This window comes from Vigna unguiculata, chromosome 3, assembly GCF_004118075.2.
Source record: "Vigna unguiculata cultivar IT97K-499-35 chromosome 3, ASM411807v1, whole genome shotgun sequence".
NCBI classification, from domain to species: domain Eukaryota; kingdom Viridiplantae; phylum Streptophyta; class Magnoliopsida; order Fabales; family Fabaceae; genus Vigna; species Vigna unguiculata.
In genome coordinates this window covers 51,297,137-51,320,286 of record NC_040281.1, presented here as the reverse complement: position 1 = coordinate 51,320,286, position 23,150 = coordinate 51,297,137, and the positions used below count along the sequence as shown (strand labels likewise).

Here is a 23,150-nt window from a genome sequence, read left to right as displayed (position 1 = left end):
ATTCTGTATTTTATTAAAAGTAAAATAAAAGTTACTAGTAGTTTTGAATATATAGTAAGAAAATTATCACCTCCTTCAACCACCTGTTTGAAGGGGTACGAAATCTATTTTTCAAATGCCCTACCATGACTGAATACTAATCAACTTCCCAAATTGCGTCGGAATATGTAAATAGGTGTAGTAATATTTAGATTTTTTTTCTCTTATCTTTGATTAGAAATCAAAACCGTTATTATATTCAATTTATTGACGTCATACATAAGAAGAAAGGAAAAGAGAGTGATGGATCACATCACATGTTATCCTTGTAAAATCTAAATTAAGATTCTTGTAATTCAGACTTGCAATATATTCTCACATGATAAATGACAGAAAACTTTTTTAACTTTTTGAATGAATATCTTTTAAACAATACTCTCACAATAATGGGATAAGATCAGTTCTTAGAGTTTTAACTTTTAGAATGAGTTCATGGACTTTAAGGGTTTCCACTTTTATAGGGTTTGAATTTAAGATCTATTTCACATCAAATGAATAACATATTACTAGTCTTCCAATGGTTTCCCCTTTGCGTAAGTGACCATTGACTGCACAACAAAACACGACATCGTGATTAATGTTTTGTGTCAATAACATTGGAAAGAAGACTTTTTTTCGGATAGAGACTATGGGCGGTGGCAGTGTGTGTGTTTAGTAGCTCCCTAGGTCTGGATTGGAGAAATCCGAAAGTGAGGATGTGCGGCTGGAAAACAAGTTGCACCACCAAAATGTTATTGCAAGCAAACAAGTCTTACCTAAAACAATTATTGGATTACTATCTTTTTTTATAATTATCATCAAAATATTTTTTTAATATGTTAAATATTTTTAGTGTCAAAACTTATATATGAAATATAAATTTATTTTTTTCTCAAATTTTAACATATCATTTTTTTTAAACTTTAAAAATAAATGGACATATAATCATTTTAATATAATATTATTATTTACATGTTAAATGACATTTTAGATCGTTATTTGAACTTAAATGTATCAAATGTTATAAACAATTCAAACGTTAGTCAAAATGTCATTTGATACGTCAAAAAAATTTAACATAATTAGATTAAGAAAACTATATTTATTTGTTATTAAGGTTTAGAAACTAAATTATATCAAAGTTTGGGATAACAACGAATTATAATTTCGTGTGAAAATTTAGAGATTAAAAACTTATTTAGACCGTGTTCGTTTACGGGTGTGGTCCTCTTATGAGTGATAAGCAATAAATGATTTACAAGTGAGATGGGGGTTCACATCACACATTTGAGAGCAAGGAACGAAGGGATTAACAGGATATAGAGATTTTCGAATCTCGCTTCAACTCAAGAGATTTGAGAGTGATATGTATGAAAATACATTTTTACCCTCATTCAATAACTCTTTCTTTCTTCAGATGAAGTTGCATAATGGTGAAGGATGGAGGCTATAATGAAAGATGGAGTTTGTGGTTAAAGATAAAGAAGAACGAAAATAATTCCCGTTGAACTAAAATTAATTTCATCATGAAATGCAAAAGTTAATGAACCGATTCCATTAAGCAAGGAACTGATTTCGATGAGTGAAATTGTGAAGGAGATTGATTCCTATAACACTAGAATCAATCCCAGCAAACCTTAGAATCAGGTATGATAATATGTGGAACCGGTTCCACTTCATTGATGATTTTGTGTTCCAAATTAATTATTGGAAATCAATGACATTAATTATTCACATTAACAACGTTTCCTTGTTTCCAATTAATATGCATTGTGAGAGTCGAAAAGTTACATTCATTCATTTTCCTTCTTTTAAGAAGGTAGTAATTTATGCACAAACGCATAGGATTAGATTTCTAAAAAGTTTCTTTAATTAATTAAAATTTTAAAACATAATGAATAATATTTTTTGCTTTTGATAAATAATAAGTAATAATATATATATATATATAATAAATAATAATAGTAAAATAATAATTTTAATTTTAATTATAATGGCAAAATTATAATATTATATTTTAATCTATTAAAACTTTATTTTTAATCTATCACATTGATTAAATTATTCACAAATTTTTACAAATTTTACTTTCAAATTCATTCACTATCATCTAAATCTCTTTAAATAAACAACACACAATTCACCCTTAAATTCACTTAAATTCACCCACTCCTTCTTTCTCAAACCTATCCGGTTAAGTAAACACACCTTTAATAATTTTTTTAATTAACAAATAACATCACACAAGGCCCCTTTCTAAAGAAAACATCATTCTCAGTGAAGATAATTTACAACAACACCTAAAATTTTAGCACAATTTTTTTTTAATATATAACATGTACAAAATTTATAAATATATTATAGAGAATAAAACGTTCATTTTTTTTTATTAAAATTTTACTTTTTATAATTTTTTCTCATTAAATTCTCTTTAGAATAGAAGTACAATCAGGTATTATTATACTAAAAGAATATAAACTCAAAGTGGATAACAAGATAAATACTCATTTAAGGTGATTGTATTTTTGTGTTTTTCCTATATTAAGAAATTTCCGTTTTTTTTTTCTTCTTTTTTAAGTTATTAAAAGGTATGATATATTAGGTTACTAGAACTAAAGATGTTTATTGGGTCGAATTATTCAATAATCTAATTCGATTCAATCTAATCCAAATTATATTGGATTGAGTTTAATTTATAATAGGATCAGATTCACCCAAATCAAACTAAATCATTTTTATGTAAGTTGAATAAATGGTTTAGATGGATAACTCGAGATTCAACTTTAGATTCACTATTCTACCTGTTGTAGATAATTATGTTATATATATTTTTATATGTTTTGGATCACATCGGAGGAATTATGACTTTACTTATCGACTAATTTACGATCTTAGATTATTTTTTTAGTAAAGATTGTGTTATTTTTCAATTAGATTGGTACTTGAAAATTATATATTTTTTTAAAATAAAGTTCTCCAAAATGTTAATCCAATAGACTCAACCCAATCAAACCTGTTCAATAGTGGATGATAGTGACGGATCATGATAAAATATTTTGAAGGACCAAATAATATAATTCTTTGATTATTAGATTGGATTATTAGTAAAATGCTTCAAAAAATGACTCCTCTAAAATGAACAATTGAATCATTAGATTGAATCATTATTATAATACTTCAAAAAAATATCTGAAGAAGTAAAATTTAATTTGTTTTCATCTTCACTTGTAGGTTTCTTCTTATCAATGTAAAAAATGAATATATTATTTTATTCTTTATCAGTGTACTTATCTTTTAAAAACTAATATTAAAAAATAATTTATCATAATCTAATAAAAAATTGAAAAACGTAATTATTAAAAGAAAATATATTATAGTCAACTTACAATTAAAAATCACTTATGAAAAACACACATAATACTTTTTTTTCTATATTCATAAAAACAAATATCCAGACTCAAGAGATAAAAAACAATGTTAATAACTAATAAACTAATATTTAATTATTAAGTGAGACAAAAGAGAGTTACATTTCATTTTTTAAGAAAATAAGAGAACAAATGACAAATGAGAGCAAAAGTAATGAGTTTGTGTCTAACTCCCTTTATTTCTTCAACAACAAAAAAACATATAAGAATGAGAGATGAGTAGAATTTTGTAAAAAATAAAAAGACAATGAAAAAGAAAATAAAAAATATCTTAATAAATATTTGGTTTAATTATTCTTCTAGTTCCTGATTCCAAAAATGTCAAGTTCGACCTCAAGTCTTTTTAGTCTCAATTTGGTATTGATTTTTTAGTCTCAATTTGGTATCGATCTTTTAGTCGCAATTTGACATTTTTTGATGAAACTAGATACAAAAAAATTAATTAAACCTAAATATTTTTATTCTTTATTATATTTAATTTTATGTTTTATTATTTATTAACATTAAATGTTATGCTTTAGAAAGAAATAAAAAGTAAGGATGACAAAGCGGGTCAGTCCGACCCGTTTTGGCCCGCTCCGCAATTTAATATCGGGTTCACTTTTTTGGCCCGCCCTGCGGGTTGGCCCGCATTTATGATGAACAATTTTTTTTTTGTATTGGGCAAAATAAAAACTTTTTTTATTTTTTTCATAATAATTGATATCATTTTCTATCGAATAATTTCAATTAGTTTATCTTATCAAAGATTATAGCTAAAATACAATAGTAACATGTCACCTTGCAAGACATGTACTTAAAAGTGCATAAAAAGATATTCCATATTCAAGAACTAAAATCATTATCTTATATATAATGATTATACATAAACATAATAATAATAATAATAGAAATAATAATAATAATAATAAAATAAACTTATAAAAACAACATGATGAATAATGTGAGAATTAAAGAAATGAGAATATATAATTTTGTAAGAGGGTTAGTGGGCCAACCCGCTCGACTTTTAGCTCGTGCGGGTTACAGACCTATGTGGAACGGGCCATTACGAGTTAACGGGTTCAAAATTCCAATTCGCCCCGCGTTTTTTATGTGGGCTCGCGGGCTAGCCCTCCTGATCCGCCCCGAATTGTCATCCCTAATAAAGAATACGCAATTCAATTTTCATCAATTTTTAAAATATATTATCAATAATTTAAGAAATTTTAAAAATATTCAAATTTTCAAAAATATATATAATTTAAAAAAATAAAAAATATTGGAGGCCATGTCCCCTACCCTTCTCTTATAAAATCTGCCCCTGGTAGATGGGATTTAAGATAAAAATATATATAATTCCAACCCATTGTCCGTTTTATTTATAAATGAGCACCAGAATTTATATAAATTTAAAAAGCTGGTTATTTCCATGATAATATTTATTTATATAATTTTAAAAATTAATTAAATTTAAGTATTTTATTTATAGGGACTAAATTATCTTAAATTATCTCTTACTCATCTTTAGGGTATTTTTAATGTAATACAAATCTTTCTTCAGACCGGACTTGATGACTTCAAAATATAAGCATATCTTAGTAATTTGTATTTATTTTACTAATTTTGTTTAAATTTAATATTGTATATATATATACACATTAAGTCAATCTTAGTTTTTATTTGAGATTTAGTCAAAATAATTAAACATTAATCATTTATTAGAATTTAAATTGTTTGATGAGATAGTTTGAAAAAAGTTATTTTTTATTTATAAATTATTATTTTTAATTAAAAACATTTTCTTTATTTTCTCTCATTATTTTCTCTACTAAAAAATACACAGATAATAATAGAATCCAAAAAAGTATAATAATAATAATATATATGAAAGTAAAACATAAAGTTTATCGTCAACAAAAATATATTAAAAAAAAGTAAAAACTACATCTGGTAAGAGTACTGCTCTACTCTATTTTAATTACTTAAAATCTTAAATAATTGAATTAGAACTAAAGTTTGTTACAACATCCTTTCAATATAGATTATTATCACACTGCTAGCCAAAAATTCAGCCTCCGTCTTATTTCTCAACCTATTATTGATTATTTTTATTACAAAAAAAAATCTTTCAATTGTAGCTATAGAAACTGGAATAGTCATGATATGTACCCCATTTTACATAAGTCATTTGCACCTCATCAATTTGATTTAGTGGGTATTGTCAAATTTGGCGACGCTTCCCCAAATCATATTATAAAGAATTTTCAAATTCATTGTATGTAACTCTAGGAACTTTAGATAATTTTTTTTCATTTTCTTCAATTTTTGGATTCTCGTGAAGTTTCACGAGTTTAGTTGACGTAGATACACTTTTTTCATCTTTATCTCAAGTCTTTCTTTTGAAAAAAAAATTAATTTTTTCACTCTTTATCATAATTTTTCTAATATAAATTTGTTACCTCTCACATATTTACGAAAAAATAAAATTATGAATACCCCAAATTAAATCTCAAAATCAAGACTCAATATTTTAAGAAAAATAACAACTTCTAAGTGATTAGTTTTCCTTACCTTAGAGTAGATTTATAATATTGTTATTCCCTTACACAACTTTAAAGCTTAAAATAACTCTATTTACACAAAGAAAAGTTTGATCAATAATTAGATCATAATTTTATTCTCTAACAGATCGAGATCTGCCTATAATGTAGAAAAGCCACATACATATGAAAAACAAATTGCTTCGAAAAAAGGGATAGAAAATCAACTTACTCAGAAAAAAAAGATTTTTTGGTTCAAAATATTTCTTAACTCTTTAATATTTCGCTTTGGTACAATTTGATTTTAAAAATAATGAGAGATTAAAGATGAAAATTAACATAGAAAGAAGATGTGAGAGAAAAAGAGGTATGAAAGAGACAGAAAACAAATAAAAGAGAACAAGAATTAATATGAATAATAAAATAATATATAAAAAACATTTTAAAAGAACATTGAAAGGACCGCCCCTGTTTTGTGGTTAATTTGTTGCATGTGCATATTAAGTCTAGCCTAAAATTTAGTGTAATTTTTGTTCAAATCGCTTAGTCATTCTTCGGGTGCATATACTTAATTATGAAGCATTCTCTGTAACAACTTTTATTTCATGTCCTTTGAATATCAATACAAAATGCATTCAAAATGCTATCAAATTTTTTTAGATAAAAGACTTCATTCATATATACTAATGAACTGTGGAAAAAGCTTTCCTAAAAGGGTAGGGTAACACCTTCAATTACAAAATTGAGAATCGCATTAGATTAGTTCATGAAAGAATATATACTTGTTTCACGTGCGGGTCGTCATGATTCTTAAAAAAGAAAAATGGTGCAAAAGTGGTGAAAAAAAGGAACAAAAGATCCCCTCTTAAGATATTATGACAATTGTTAATAGTAGCTAAAGTTTAAAACACTATTTGTCATTAAAGAGTATAAAAAAAAAGTCAAACATGGCATTTAAATAATAGAAAATGTGTCAAACTTTTTTTATATCAATTAAAAAAAAAACATCTAGTTCTTTTAAACAAAATAAACACTGAATTAAGAATAAAAAAAATTAAAAAATCACACTAAATTTAATTCCAGACATATTAGAATAAAAATACCAATCTCAAGTATAATATTTATATAACAACATATAGTTATCCAACTAGTATAAGAAGCATAGATAGGGTGTTAAGTCTAAGAAAACGAAAACATATAATAGAACTTGACTTAAGATGAAAAGACTTTTGGCTTAAGGAGAAGTGGAACTTTCTTTGAGACAACAAGTCCAAATTTCTCGCTCATGTCTATATTGGGTGTAGCAGTAGCAGTTTCAGGCAACGTCCAATCGAACCAATAAAGAAGATTAGCAAGCAAATACTCAACTGAACTAATTCCAAAACTCATTCCAGGACATCCTCTTCTTCCAAAACCAAATGGAATAAAGTGAAAGTTTTCTTGGTTTTTGAAATCAACTTCACTGTTTTCAAATCTCTCTGGCAGAAATTGTTCAGGACGTTCCCAGAGTTTAGGATCCATTTGCATTGCCCATGCATTGATATATACCATTGTTTTTGCAGGAATGTCGTATCCATTTAGTTTTACATCAGACATTGTTACTCGAGGAGCCAAAAGAGGAGCTGGAGGGTGTAACCTTATAGTTTCTTTCACTACACATTTTAGATATCGCATCTCATTCACATCATTCTCTTCCACCTTTGATTTATGACCTACAATTCTCTTCACTTCTTCTTGCACTTTTTTCATTGTGGTTGGGTTTCTCATAAGTTCTGATATGGTCCAGTCCAATATGATCGCAGTTGTGTCGGTACCTCCCAGAAACATGTCCTAAAAATAACAAATGAAATTTTCATCATACTTGTAACAATCACAACAAATATTAACGAAAAGCCTTCTATATCTATCAACTTCAAAATTTATATAAGTTTTGTCTTCCGACTATAGAACGATTAAACTTAAAACTATATACAATAAAAGTCTTTTTTTGTAAAGTTGAACTACAGTCTTTTTTAGTAAAGTTTAACATCAAATCAAACCAACTTTATAATCCGTGGCAAGACAATGAAAATGACAGAAAATGGACTGATACAGCTGCAGGTAGCTCTGAAACTAGATTTTAACTGCTAGAAACGATGCAGTCCACAAAAAATAAATATCGTTTTTGGTCACCTGGCCTGTGATAAAAACAAAACTCTTCAATCTCTATAAAATAATGGAGCAGAATATTCTATTTAAATATATAGTATATTATTATAATATGTGTGCTAGAGATAAGGAAATAAATTTGTTAACAGTTATACAAAATGGGAAAGAAAGATACCGTAATAAGTGATTTGATGTCATTTTTGGTAAACTCATATCCCAGCGTGTTATCCTGGTGATGTTGGAGGAGAATATCCAATAAGTCTTTCATTTTGGAGTGTTCACCTTCGCTTCTCTGCCTCAAACGTTCTGCAATTAACTCTTCAAATAAAGCATCCAATGCTGCAGCAGTGGCCTTGTATTTCTGAATTTTTCCAGTAACAACATCAACCCAACCCAGCCAAGGGAAGTAATCTCTCACAGTGAAAGCTGTTATATGAATCATCACTTCCCTTGCTAACTCTTTCACTCTGCTGTAACCATCTCCTGCAAACTTCCTTCCAAAAGCACATTTACACACGATATTATTTGATGTTGCCATGAACATCTCACTTAGATTCACGTAACTTGCATCATTCGAGCTTGCTTCACGTAGCTTTTTCACCAACTCTCCAGCTTCTTCTTCTCTGATGACCCGAAATGATTCCACCCTTTTGGCGCTCAGAAGTTCAAGCACACACATTTTTTTTTTCAGTCTCCAGTTTTCTCCATAGAGTGAGAACCCAACGTCTGTGCATCCATAGAGTAAGATTTTACATGAAGTGTTTTGGGGTCGGTCCGAAAAGGCTAGGTCATGTGTTTTGATTATTTCCGTCACCAAATCTACAGATGAAACCACGAGGGTTGGAGTTTGCATCTGTCCCAACTGCAACATCATTATATCACCGTATTTGAGAGAGAGATCTCGAAGAGCTCGATGTGGCAGTGTGCCAAACTGATGCAGATTGCCTATGAATGGCAGCTTTGGGGGAGATGGTGGCAGATTCAGAATGGTTTTGGGTTTGGATCTTCTTGCGAGCTTAAAGAATAACAGAACACTGACGAAAAAGGAAAGAGAAAGATAGAAGGTAGAAGAGAACACTCCCTCCATTAGCTCCAAAGGCCATTGTTTGAGAGCCATTTATTTTTTCAACAGACATGTCCCTTTGTCATACTACATTTATAAGCATACATAGATGGATGTCGTGGAACAGTGCTACTCGATTTCTCATTGGAAATAGAAAATCCGATCGGTTATACATAGTGTATTACATGTCAAATACTAATTTAAAAAGTATTTGTGAATTTTCACATATACTAAAAAATATTTAAAATAAAAAAATTTTAAATTTTTAAAATGAAATTTAAATAAAATTAAAAAAAATATAAAATGTAATGTACATTAAATTTAAATTTAATTTAATTTAATAAAATATATATTAAATTTTTATTTTTATTAAATATAATAAAATAAAATTTTAATTTTAATTTTGTATTGATAATGATGCTCGTATAATTACAAATAAAATTATACTAAATTATTTTTAGCTCATTATTCACAAATATCTATTAAAAATAAGTCTTTTTGGTATTCCTATATACACCGTAATACATACTGATTGCAAAACGAGTCAACCCTTTTAGGTAGGCTCGTTATTTGTTAGTCAAATCCCGATTCAAGTGTCACAATAAAATAGATTAGAATTTATGACACATCAATTTTTCTTTTTACTTTTTGTTTTTAAAATTTATTTATAATAAATAAATATTAAAAATATATTCAATAATATATATATTTTTAAAATTTTAATTAAATAATTAATATTTTTATTTGGACGACTAAAATAATGATTACATTTTATATATTAAATTATTTTATTATGATTAATTAATGGAACTTATAATTTATAAATGTTAGTAATTTAAACACTATTATATATTATAAAAATTTAAGTTTTTAAATTATTATAGTTTTAACTTTTTATTAAATAAATGGTTAGCAGCCCAATTCGCTCCATTCATCTTTGGTTCAATTTAACAGGTTAGGCTAATATGAGACCAAATGAGAAGTTGAAAACTTAAACTCAGCCTGACCAAATTTGGAAGGACTGACCAAACTAATGGGGGAGCCGTCATAGACTTTTATAATATTCTTTCGACACAAACATTCTTATCTAATAATAACGTGTTATATTAAAATAATAGAAAGTAAATATAAATAAAACAATAATCTATGTATAAATTTGAGTGTAAGAGAAAAGTTGAAGTGTCATGCTATCATGACTCTTCTACATCAACTAATGTAAAATTTAAATAATTTTTAATATTTATTATCTATTGTTATTTATATCTTTTTTATTATATTTTATTACTCTTATATTTATATACTTTTCTATCATTTGTCTATCATCAGTTCGTCAGAACGAAGCTACATAGAAAAAGTTATTTATATGTTAAATAAAAAAATTTCATAAATCATATTCAGATCTCTAGATGATTCTGGATCCAGCTAATATAAATTCTTTTAAAATGATTCTTACACACGTATACTCTGACTTCTACAAAATAATAAAATAATGTACTAGCTAAATTATTGAATTGCTCATAGTTATTTTGTTGACATGTGTTCAATTTCTTCGTTTTTTTTGTCATTTTGGATTGTTTTAAACTTTGTCTTCCTTTGCAGCAAGGAAATTTTTTAAATTGACCATTGTGTATTTGACCATCGTGTATTTTTGTACTTGTGGTTTTGTTGTTTTTATAAAAAAAAAAAAAATCTCTGTTTCTTTTGTATAAGTTTTTTTCTGTTTCTTTTTTCTTTTTTTTCTTGGTGCGAGTTCGGTAGATGATTGACATCCATGGATTGTCCTAAATAATATAGTAAAGGTTGTTGTGTGTTATTCCTTTTCACAAAAGTTTCTACTACTTTCTGTTTACATTTTTCAACTTAGGACTTTGTCGATAAGAGATAAAGAAAATATTATGTGATCAAAGTTAGGGCTAATTAATAAAAATGTCAATTTTTAGGTTTATGGTTTTGTTTGTTATTATCCAGTTGAGTTGTTATAACGTGTATGGTAAATTGCGAGAAAATGAGGCAATACTTGTGGGAAATAAAAAGGTTAATATTTTGGATTTTCACATTTTGGTTTTGCTATATTTTGACTTAGGGTTTTGGTTTTGGTTCATCTTTGGACTACCTCTATATTTTATCTTGGTTTCATCTATCAACATCATGTTTTGTCTTTGTTTTCTTCAGATACCATTCTCGTGCTTTGTTTTTGGTTATCATACAAATGCATTTCTTGGTTTTATCCTTTTTATCAACATTTTTTCAAATGCTTATGGTCTGATTTTTTGTGTAAATGAAGATGACCAATTTTTGGGTTTGACAAGGAGTCAAGGTAATGAAATGGACCTCCAAATTTTTCAGAATATTTCACATGATATAATGAGAATTTTATGGAAATTAAATTAAAAAGATTTCCATTTTTATGATACACGCCATTCAATTTTAATAAATATTAAAATGTAAAATTAAATATAATAAAAAATGAAATAACTAGAAAAATATTGAGATATTTTTGTATATTCTCTCTTATTTGCCTATTTATCATTTTTTTCAATAGTAAAATAAACATTCAAATTCATCAATTATTTTCACTGTATTCCATTTCTGAAGAGAAAAATGAAGTAAAACGCATACTCATTTCTTTTTACTATTTTTTTTTTCCATGTTTTGTTCTTTTTCTGAAATAAAATTTAACTCTCTCTCATCCCGTTCAACAATAGAATATTAGTTTCACAGTATGGTATTTGTCGTGAAAAAGAAAGAATTATCTTCTTTTTTTTATCTGAAAAACTTTTGAAATATAAGAATTTGAATAGTTATGTGTTGTTTTCTTTTTCAAGTTATTGCACTATATCTTAAGTATTCTTTTTCATCAAAATATTTGTGTATAAAAATTATTTTTTAGGAACATAAAATGAAATATGATATGTTGTGTATTTTCCTATAAATAACATTTAAGTGTAACTTATTTATCATATAGTTTCCTCTTTTAATACTTATATATTTTTCTCAAAATTATTAGTTAAGATCTGTGATTATTAATGAAAATTGTTATTCTCCTGTTCTAGATATCAAAATATTTTAGAAATATAATAGAATTTAAAAATAAAATATTATATCATAAAATATTAACCATAAATATTTTAGAGATATTTTTGATAATATTTTGGGATACGTATCCAAAGAGTACAACAAGTATTTTACAATATATATCAATCATTCTAAGAAAACGAAAACATAGTGTAGAACTTGACTTAAGATGAAAAGGTTTTTGGTTTAAGGAGAAGTGGTAGTTTCTTTGAGACAACAAGTCCAAATACCTCGCTCATGTCTATATCCAATGTAGCAGCAGCAGTTTCAGGCAACTTCCAGTCGAACCAATAAAGAAGATTAGCAAGCAAATACTCAATTGAACTAATTGCAAAACCCATTCCAGGACATCCTCTTCTTCCAAAACCAAATGGAATAAAGTGAAAGTTTTCTTGGTTTTTGAAATCAACTTCACTGTTTTCAGATCTCTCTGGCAGAAACTGTTCAGGACGATCCCAGAGTTTAGGATCCATTTGCATTGCCCATGCATTGATATATACCGTTGTTTTCGCAGGAATGTCGTATCCATTTAGTTTTACATCAGACATTGTTACTCGAGGAGCCAAAAGAGGAGTTGGAGGATGCAACCTTATAGTTTCTTTCACTACACATTTTAGATATCGCATTTCATTCACATCATTCTCTTCCACCTTTGACTTATGACCTACAACTCTCCTCACTTCTTCTTGCACTCGTTGCATTACGGTTGGATTCCTCATAAGTTCTGACATACACCATTCTAATGCGGCTGCAGTTGTGTCGGTACCTCCCAGAAACATGTCCTGAAAAATTAACAAATAAAATTTTCATCCAACTTGTAACAATCATAAAAAATATAAACGAAAAGCCTTCTATATCTATCAACTTCAAAATTACTATAAGTTTTGTCTTCCAACAATAGAACGATTAAACTTAAAATGATGCTTAACCGCTTATGATCGTTCAATCTAACGTTTAAAAATGTAAATCGTATTTTCTTAAAATTCAAAGAACTAAAAATAATTTTTAGATTTGAAAACCAATTTGAATTAACTTTAAATTTAAAAGACTAAAACTATGACTAACTTTTTATTGAAAGAAAAACGAACGTATTCGTTTGATGAACAATGATCCAAGATATGTCATAATCAACAAAAGTTGAATGCTTGAATATGACAAAGACAATAAAAGTTGACAAAGACAATAACGTTGTATTTGGAAAAGATATTTCAATCTTTGCAAAAAAAGTTAAAATTTATATTAATTGAATTACTTTCGATCAAATTTTCTTCATTTCTTAAATAGTTTATTTGGATGAAGTAATTGAAATATTTTAAATTTTAATTTTCTTGTTTCAATAAAGTAATTTAATTTTTATTTTACGATGAACTCAACTTAACCGTGAGACTAACTTAATTTAGTTTAACATTCCATTCGGTACCACTCATCTTGACTTTTGGTTCAAGTAGACCTTCGTTCTGGATCGTTCTAACTCTAATTTTGGCTCAACTCGACCTTCGGTCAAGGCTGACCTAGCTCAACCTTCAGCCAGGTCCGATCCGTCTCAACCTTTGATTTAACCCGGGCTCGATCTTTGGTTTAGGCTGACCCAACTCAACTTTCAACCTAGTTTGGTCTGACCCAGTTCAACTTGACCATGAGCCTAACTTGACTCGACTTTTTGGACTATTATAGAATTTTTTTTTTCTTAATTAATGAACAATTTCACAATTTGACGAATCTCAATTTCAATTTTCATTTAGTGAATTTCAAATTTTATTATTTTACTTATTTGAAATACCTTAAATTTTCTTAATTTCAATTTTCTTTTAATTTTTTCATCAAAACATATCATTTTTCCTCAAAAAAATTTAAATTTTCTAAATAAGTTAATTAGTCTCTCAGATTACATCATCCAAACACTAATAAAACGACAGAAGATGCACCGCTAAAGTTGCAACCAGCTCCGTAACTGCATATTAACTGCTAGAAGCGATGGAGTCCACGAAAAATAAATACCGTTGGTCACCTGTTATTACATGAATATAAAACTATCCAATCTATATAGATATATATTTTCAGAGGGTTATTTTAATTTTGATATATTATTTTATATATATCATGGTGCCATCGTGAGCTAGAGCTAAGGAAATAAATTTAACAGCGATATAAGATGGGGAAAAAAAGATACCGTTATTAGTGATTTGATGTCATTTTTGGTGAACTGGTATCCCAGCGTGTTATCCTGGTGATGATCGAGGAGAATATCCAAGAAATCTTTCATTTTGGAGTGTTCACCTTCTCTTCTCACCCTCAAACGTTCTGCAATTGCTTCCTCAAATACAGCATCCATTGCTGCAGCAGTGGCCTTGTATTTCTGAATTTTTCCAGTAACAACATCAACCCAACCCAACCAAGGGAAGTAATCTCTCACTGTGAAACCTGTAATATGAATCATGGCTTCCCTCGCCAACTCTTTCACTCTGCTGTAACCATCTCCTGCAAACCTCCTTCCAAGAGCACATTTGCACACGATATTATTTGATGTTGCCATAATCAACTCACTTAGATTCACGTAACTTGCATCATTCGAGCTTGCTTCACGTAGCTTTTTCACCAACTCCCCAGCTTCTTCTTCTCTGATGACCCGAAATGATTGCACCCTTTTGGAGGTCAAAAGTTCAAGCACACATATTTTTCTTTTTAGTCTCCAGTTTTCTCCATAGAGTGAGAACCCAACGTCTGTGCATCCATAGAGTAAGATTTTACATGAAGAATTTTGGGGTCGGTCTGAAAAGGCTAGGTCATGTGTTTTGATTATTTCCGTCACCAAATCTACAGATGAAACCACGAGGGTTGGAGTTTGCATCTGTCCCAACTGCAACATCATTATATCTCCATATTTCAGACACAGATCTCGAAGAGCTCGATGTGGCAGTGCGCCAAACTGATGCAGATTGCCTATGAATGGCAGCTTTGGGGGAGATGGTGGCAGATTCAGAATGGTTTTGGGTTTGGATCTTCTTGCGAGCTTAAAGAATAACAGAATACTGATGAAAAAGGAAAGAGAAAGATAGAAGGTAGAAGAGAATACTCCTTCCATTTGCTCAAAAGGCCATTGTTTGAGAGCCATTTATTTTGTTCGACCCTCTTCACTTGTCATACTACATTTATAAGCATACATGTAACATGAGAGGTTAAGAAAATCCTTAAACCTAATTCTAACCTCGGACAACCAATTAGTAAGATTTCCACTCCATGGTATGGTTTCAAAGCTTATACATGTCGTGCACAAAAATAAACATTGATAAATAATCTAATAACAAATAAAATAATAGATCTAATAAGCATCAAATCTCATTAGAACGTGTTCTACATGTTAAAAAATAAACTTTATATTTAATTCGACTTCACTTCTAAAACAAGATTTACATTCAAGAATATACTCTAAATTATTTTTATCTTTTAACACTTTCGATATGACTCTCTTTCTACATGTATTAGTGCAAATTTTAAATATTTTATTAACATTTATTGCCTATTATTATTTGTATCTTGTTATTGTATTCCGTCACTGTCATATTTATATATATTTTTTCATTTGTGTACATAGACATCTTTGAATCAGAAGAGGATGATATATAAAACAAATTATTTAAATGTTTTATGAAAAAGATCATAAATGATAATAGAAAACAAAAATGATAAATAAAATCAATTCTTATAGACAAAAAGTTTGTAAATAAAGTATAACGTAAGAAAAATACGTTAACTTTTCCAAAAAATAATTTTGAATTTATGTGTAATCAAATTTATGAAAAATTATAGTTTTTTATTTATTTTCAAATATTTATGTATGGCAGGGGTGAAGGTCGAGGTTTAGTGATAAGGTTGTCTGTGTGGCAAATGTTTGCACTTATATTGAGATCGGTAGATGATTCTGGACCCATCGCAAGATTTATACTAAAATATTTCCTTATGAAAAATTCACGCCACAATTTTCTTAATAGGTTGTTTAAAAATAGTGGAACGGTGAAATAGACCGCAAGTGTCGTAGAAAAATATCTATGCTAGAACTTGAAATGATATTAGAGGTATAGGATAAATTGGGAAGTTTCTCGGTCACAAAAGCAGAAAATGCAACGGGTGATGTGACATCCCATTTAAATAGATTAAATCTACTCAATAAAAATATCTCATAATCATAGAAACACAGAAGCAATCTGAAAGGACAGTATGCGAAAGAAGTCCACTATTACAATAACCCAAAAGAGTACGTTAAAAGGAAACTCAGGCACACTACAATGTCTTGGACATAACAGAAACTAAACGTTTAACAGTTTTGCAAAAGAGATGCTCCCAGAGCAAGGGATTACAATAGGCACTAAGGCCACAGAACCACTCCTGAGAGTCACATACACATCCCTACCACCATCAGGCCTACCTCCCACATTCTTCCCATCTGTTCCCACCAATAGGGTGATCATTGCAAAAGAGAAAGAACACAACAGGAACATAAACAGAAATGCAAGGGTAAGCTAGTGCAATTTAATCTTATCATGATACAACGGACAAGTACTTAAACATTCCTTAACATGCAACACAACAAGCACAGGGCATCATGTTATAGCAAACAAGCAGGACACTATGACTCAATTATCCGGATAAATATACTAAGATCGGATTCACTGGACGCTTGCACTTGTGGTGGCCTCTACTGCTCTGCAGAGCCATTGCCAATGGATTTCACCCTACCACACACAAGGTTAGCCTTTAAGCGTCTAAGGCCATTATCCTGCCATAGACTAGGGCCTCCCGCTACTCTCACCACTTGGGTCAGTTTGCTCTACATGAGACTCACTGACCCTTTAGAGTTTCGGGATGCGGTCCTTACTTGAATCCATATCCCAATATACACACTACACGCCACCATAAAGTTTTCCCACGAGACTCATGAAATTACGTCTATTTCACACCAAGCTCATATTTCGTATCTCATAACCACCACTTGTTATCCCGGCATTTATTTCTCATGCACATTCTCAACAAACCAAACAAAATTTCATATATTACTCATGCTAACATACAGATTTCAGTGCATACAACTCATACAACTCATGAAATCACACCATAATCTTGCATGTTCGAGATAAATAACCACACCCAAGGTAAACAGGAATCCAAAAACATAAATCTACATTATTCTCGCTTGGGCTAGAAGCCCTCGCCTAAGCTGCAGCGACTGTCTCGCTTAAGCTAGGCCTTCTCGCCTAGGCGAGACTTGGAACAGTGGCCCTCTGCTGACCCTCGCCTAGGCGAGACCAGCTCGCTTGGGCGAGATCGCCTTTCGCCCAAAAATAAAACTCCCCGCTTAGACGAGGATGCGAGCAGAGTGCACCAGGTTTTCCTCGAGAACTCGCTTGGGCGAGTCACTCTCGCCTGAGCGAGACAATGCATCGCTCAAGACAAGAGCCTCTCGCCTGGGTGAGTCGTTCCAGCAGAACCTGGGTGAGTTTCTGCTATCCTCGCCTAGGCGAGACGAGCTCGCTTGGGCGAGAATATCAGCTCCCGCTACTGTTTCCCACATGCAGTACCAAGAACAGTCAATCCAAACCACGCAGTTCATTCATACATGAGTACAAGCATCCTTTAAATCATTTCAAGCATTTAACAGAACTTAAACACACCACATACTTCAAAATACAGAAGAATCTAGCTTCCCTTACCTTTTTAGACACTAGCACAAGGAATGGTAACTCACTAAGACAATAGGGCACTGGAGCAAGCTACGGAGCTGAAAACCAAGATACACGGAGTTGAGAAAAAGGGAATCAGAGGAACCCAAAACAGAACTATAGCTCCTATACTGGAGAAAGGGGAAACGAAGTTGAGGTTCAACTTACCCGAGAGTACGAAGCAGATTGGAGCTAGCTGGTAAGGAGGGGGACTTATGCCCTAACAGAGCCCTCTTGCTTTCGTAGAGAGAGAGAGAGATGAGAGCAAACTGTTTTTCTGAAACAGAGGTAAGTGAGAATGTGAGGGGGCTGACAGGGTATTGGGGTCCTTCAGAAGGGCTGGTCCTGGGCCTACGAAGAAGCCAGGCCCAAACACACATAAGACTGAAAAATGGAGCTTACAGGTGAACTAAACAAATTGTGTGTTATAATTTGGTTTTATATTTTAAATTAGTAAAAAAAAAATCTACTCTAACCCTATATCGGAATCATTGAGTTACTTTAGTCAGATTTGAAAGAAAATGTTTTTTAAAATTATTCTAAATTTTAACAATAGATATATTAGTATTAGAAAAAAATTATGAAACCTAGAATATATATATATATATATATATATATATATATATATATATATATATATATATATATATATATATATATATATATATATATATCCTTTGATCATTACCAAATATTTTTCTTTACAAAAGTCATACACACCAAAAGGTTAATAAAAATATGACATAAAATATATTACTATCATGTATTAATTTATTTTTATTAAAGTTATTTACCACGTTATTTTACTATCATGTAAGAATATGGTCATAATAATCATATCACCCCCACAAACCATACAAAAGAGTAAGTTAATTTAAAAAAAAAGTTTAAATTATATTATGTACACATTTAACATCACTTATGATATCTATGCTAAACACAAATTCAAGGTCCATAAACTCATCGTCTTAAGGTTTTTGGTTGAGAGTGGTGTCAATGTCTTATGTGATTAGGCTTATGTCTCATTGGTGTTGTGTCTCCCCAATAAATCCCCTCTATAAACCTAACAAGTGGTATCAGAGTTTGGGTTCGTGTGGTGACCGACTCATACGAGGTCCTGTAGCTAAAGTCTTCCTGATAGTGGTCAGGTAAGCAAGTCCAGTTAAGAAAAACGACGATACAAACAAAGGGGTACTCAGTAGTTAGCTCGAGAGAAAAGTATCAATGTGAAGGGACTTACACTTGAGGGAGAGATTTTGGAAATTCAAGTGTGAGTATAAGTCCCACATTGAGCACCATATAAAAATCAAGGCTAGTAAACCCATCGTCTTAAGGTTTTTGGTTGAGAGTGGTGTCAATGTCTTATGTAGTTGGGATCAAGTCTCATTAGTATTGTGTCTCTCCAATGAAACCTCCTCTCTAAACCTAACACAAATTAATTACATATATCCAATGCAATTATTTATTCATCTCGTAACAAAACCTAAAGACTTCATTTACCTCATTTCATATGTATCACAATAAAGTCCATTCTCCTCAAGTTCATTATATTATATAGTTGACAACTTTTAGAAGACATAAGTTCATCGAATTTGGATCTCAGAGATTTTATATTTGTCACACTATCATCTTTGATATTCATCGAGAAACAAACAACAATATTCGCTTATGTGATAGGATAAATTTTTAAAAATTACAAGATTTTTCATTCATACCAAACTAAGTCTTAAAAGCATTTTATTTTACTCTTACCATTTAATTTTTCCTCTATATGAGTCTAGTAAAAAATAGAATCAATATAATTCATTTTCAAACATTCCTAAATTCAATACAACAAACACATACCACAACATATGTTACCACTTCATAAATAGTGTGTCCACATTACATCTTTACCATCAAATCACATCAATTTACCCTTTACAATTAAATTTTGTATATAACAAAATTTTAAGAAAAAAATCAATTAAAAATATATTCTACTTTTTTGTGAAAAAAAAAAAAATATATATATATATATATATATATATAAGAACCATATTTATTTAATTAAAATAAAACATCTTTTCAAATTTTTTAATTTTTCTTTTAGGAATTTTAGCTTCAATGAAAATTCTTAATGCTTTAGCGATAAGAACATTTTGTTCTGTTTTCCGTTTCTAGGAAAGTTTATTTTTCTTTAATTTTTGAATATTATTGGCTTAAAATTAAATAACATAATATATTTAATTTAATTTGATCATTGGAATATAATTAATATTTTTTTATGAAAAACAATGGTTACCGTATTACTAACTTTTATTATAACTTTTGAATCTTTTAAAAGATATTTAATACATTTTATTTTGTGCTTTTAGATTATTTTGAAAAAAAATATATAATTTTTAAGCTTATATATTTGTTAGATGTGGGTCTCTTAAACATTTTATCCTCATTGCATATGTCAAGAAGTTCGTGTGATGTTTTAAAAAGGTTCTTTTGAAATTATTTAAAGTATTTTAAAAGGTTTTAATCATCCATTGTGTTGATTTTGACTGTTTTGAAGTTTCTATATATAAACATGTATTAAGACCTTTTCAAACATTTAGGGAGGGAAGTGTAAGCTTATGGAAATGGGATTGTAGTTATTTTCAAAAACCAAATTTTATTTGAAAATGAGACTTTTTGTAGAAAACTAGTTTTTTGAAGTTGCCCCTTTTTTGGACTTGGTCTTAATTATGTCCAAAATAAATTCCATGTTTACTTCATTGTCAAGCTTTATTTATACCTTTATCTAAATCGCTTTCATCAACTATATTTTGTTTTCTCTACCTTATTTACCGGTCATCATCATTATTATTAGTATTTATTATTATTATTATTATTATTATTATTATTATTATTATTATTATTGTTATGCTAATAATATTTTAAAATAATTTTATAATGAAATTATTTTATAATAGCAAGGCCGAACCTTATTGTAGACAAAAGCTTTAGTTTGTTTAAACTTCCCACTCGTGAGCATGAATCAAGACAGAACTTAAATATGTTAGTCTGAATTCTATTTCAATAATCGGTGTTTTTCGCTTCACAAACTACATATTTAATATTGCTCTGGTGTATGTGTGAAAACAATATTTATTATTGTGTCCTTTTATCATTCTTGTTTATTCTTTAAATCTTATCATCACATGGTTAGTTTTTCATTAAAATATATGGCGTGCATATTGTGATTTATTAAGATTTTAGAGTGTCAACTATATTTTCGTTTGAATGTCAACTGTGTTAGCTCTAACACTTATTTTTTAAACATATATTTGTGCGTAAAGCTGTTTATTTATTTGCGTGACTCAACACCTAATGTGTTCTGTTACGAAAAGCATCTGCATCCTTCTTTTTTATAATTTAGAATACCCTACATCTCTCTCGAACTTATTTTAATAAGTCCGTGTAATTTTACTTTATTGCTTTGAATTGTTATATTTTATCTTATTTAAAAAAAAAAAAGCACGCATGATTGTAAGCATTAAATGATCATTACAAACTTTTTAATGATTTAGAATTTAAATATAGAATAAATAAATAATCACTTAATGGGGGTTTCACTGGGGAGATAGAACACCAATGAGACCTGAGTCCAACCATATAAGGCACTGATACCACTTTCAACCCAAAACCTTAAGACAATGGGTTTATAAGTCTTTATTCTTATATAGTGCTCTACTTTCTTATTTTTTGTCCATGTGAGACTTAGACTCACACTTGCATTCCTAACACATATAATTATACTAAAATATATTGATGATCTTGTTTCTTGATGTATGTGATACAACATTGTATATTATATAAGGCTATTGTGTAAGAACTAGATTGGAAATACATATATTTAACTATAGATATGTTCACAATCAACTTTCAACTAAAATATTTATATAATTTTATCTCTTAATCCATTTAATATAATATATTGTATAAAGCTCTCGTGTATGAAGTACATGTAGAGATAACAAATTTCGTGGGTATTATCCAAATTTATTTCCGTTTTGATGAAAAATTCCCGCATTAACTGAAAATGGATATAGATATGAGAATGTATATATCTCTGTCATAATATTCATCCCTGTCACATCTTCCTCCCTATTTAAATTATTAAAATATTAATTAATTAAGTATACTCTATTTTTTATTTGTTGTAGTTATTTAGTTTGTCATGAAATTCATTCGTATATTTATATCGAGAAAAAAAATTAAGGAACAACATTCAATAATTTAGATAAATATTGAAATCAAAAGTAATATAAATTCTATTATTTAAGTTTATATTCAAATTAATAGTATAATTTAATTTTTTGTGTTATGATAATTATAAATACAAATACGAATTGTTAAATAGAAATTATGATGTATTATCATAAAAATTAATGTTAATGAAATGGTGCATTTAAGTTATTTCATTTATAGAATTGCTTTTTTTTAATTTTAAAATGGTTATATATGTTTTTTCAAGCTAATATTATAATGTAAATAGTTTTAGAATAATAAAAAAAATTATTATTATTATTAAATTAAATTTAAGAAGATTATATACAAAGAAGGAATAACAGAATTTTTCTACCATCGAATCATGTTAAACCTGACTCAGGATAACAAATACACTAAAGTACAATAAATAACGAAATAATATTATTTATATTATATTAACATAATAAGGATAATAAGATAATATAAGATTATTATTTTATCTTAACGGATGATATTTGACCCTCTGTTATCATGGTCCTCTTTTTCCAAATTCAATATACTTTAAAGATAACAATTAAAATAATGACTACACCATATGATAGTGGTAAAAACTACAGTGGATTGAGTAGACATGTACTTTAAAAATCACAATTCATAAACTCTTCAAGCTTCATTAAAAAAATAATGAGTAAATATGTCGTAGTTATCACTTGACAAATTCCTTCTTTTAACTATGTTCAAAGTTTTATATAAAAAGTATATTTTAAAATATAAATTGAATGGATTAGAGCTTAACAAATCCAAGATTGGAAGCTCCAAAAACGAAGAATGGAGATGGCATAATGGGAATGTTTCAGCAAGAATTATTGAATAACAGCTGGCAATGACTTTGTAAACATGTCTGTAACTTGTTCTCGGCCTCCTATGTGCAACATCTCCAAACTTTTTGTAACATTGC

General features: G+C 29.0%; 2 protein-coding genes and 1 long non-coding RNA gene across 3 annotated transcripts; all 3 read right to left on the bottom strand.

Annotated features, from left to right (window-relative positions):
* Positions 1 to 7,054: 7,054 nt before the first annotated feature.
* LOC114176669 (cytochrome P450 71A1-like) lies at positions 7,055 to 9,266 on the bottom strand. The gene is made up of 2 exons (XM_028061778.1): positions 8,292 to 9,266; positions 7,055 to 7,798 (listed from the first exon to the last, which is right to left on the bottom strand). Exons 1-2 carry the CDS (start codon positions 9,231 to 9,233, stop codon positions 7,181 to 7,183), a joined length of 1,560 nt encoding a protein of 519 aa, XP_027917579.1. The 5' UTR covers positions 9,234 to 9,266; the 3' UTR covers positions 7,055 to 7,180.
* Positions 9,267 to 12,323: 3,057 nt separating this feature from the next.
* On the bottom strand, positions 12,324 to 15,485 carry LOC114176076 (cytochrome P450 71A1-like). The gene is made up of 2 exons (XM_028060986.1): positions 14,425 to 15,485; positions 12,324 to 13,036 (listed from the first exon to the last, which is right to left on the bottom strand). The coding sequence occupies exons 1-2, from the start codon at positions 15,364 to 15,366 to the stop codon at positions 12,419 to 12,421; spliced, it is 1,560 nt and encodes a 519-aa protein (XP_027916787.1). The 5' UTR covers positions 15,367 to 15,485; the 3' UTR covers positions 12,324 to 12,418.
* A 979-nt stretch (positions 15,486 to 16,464) lies between these two features.
* LOC114176220 lies at positions 16,465 to 18,240 on the bottom strand. The gene is made up of 3 exons (XR_003602980.1): positions 18,137 to 18,240; positions 17,960 to 18,027; positions 16,465 to 16,695 (listed from the first exon to the last, which is right to left on the bottom strand). It is a non-coding gene; the product is annotated as an uncharacterized LOC114176220 (long non-coding RNA).
* Between the last annotated feature and the right edge of the window lie 4,910 nt (positions 18,241 to 23,150).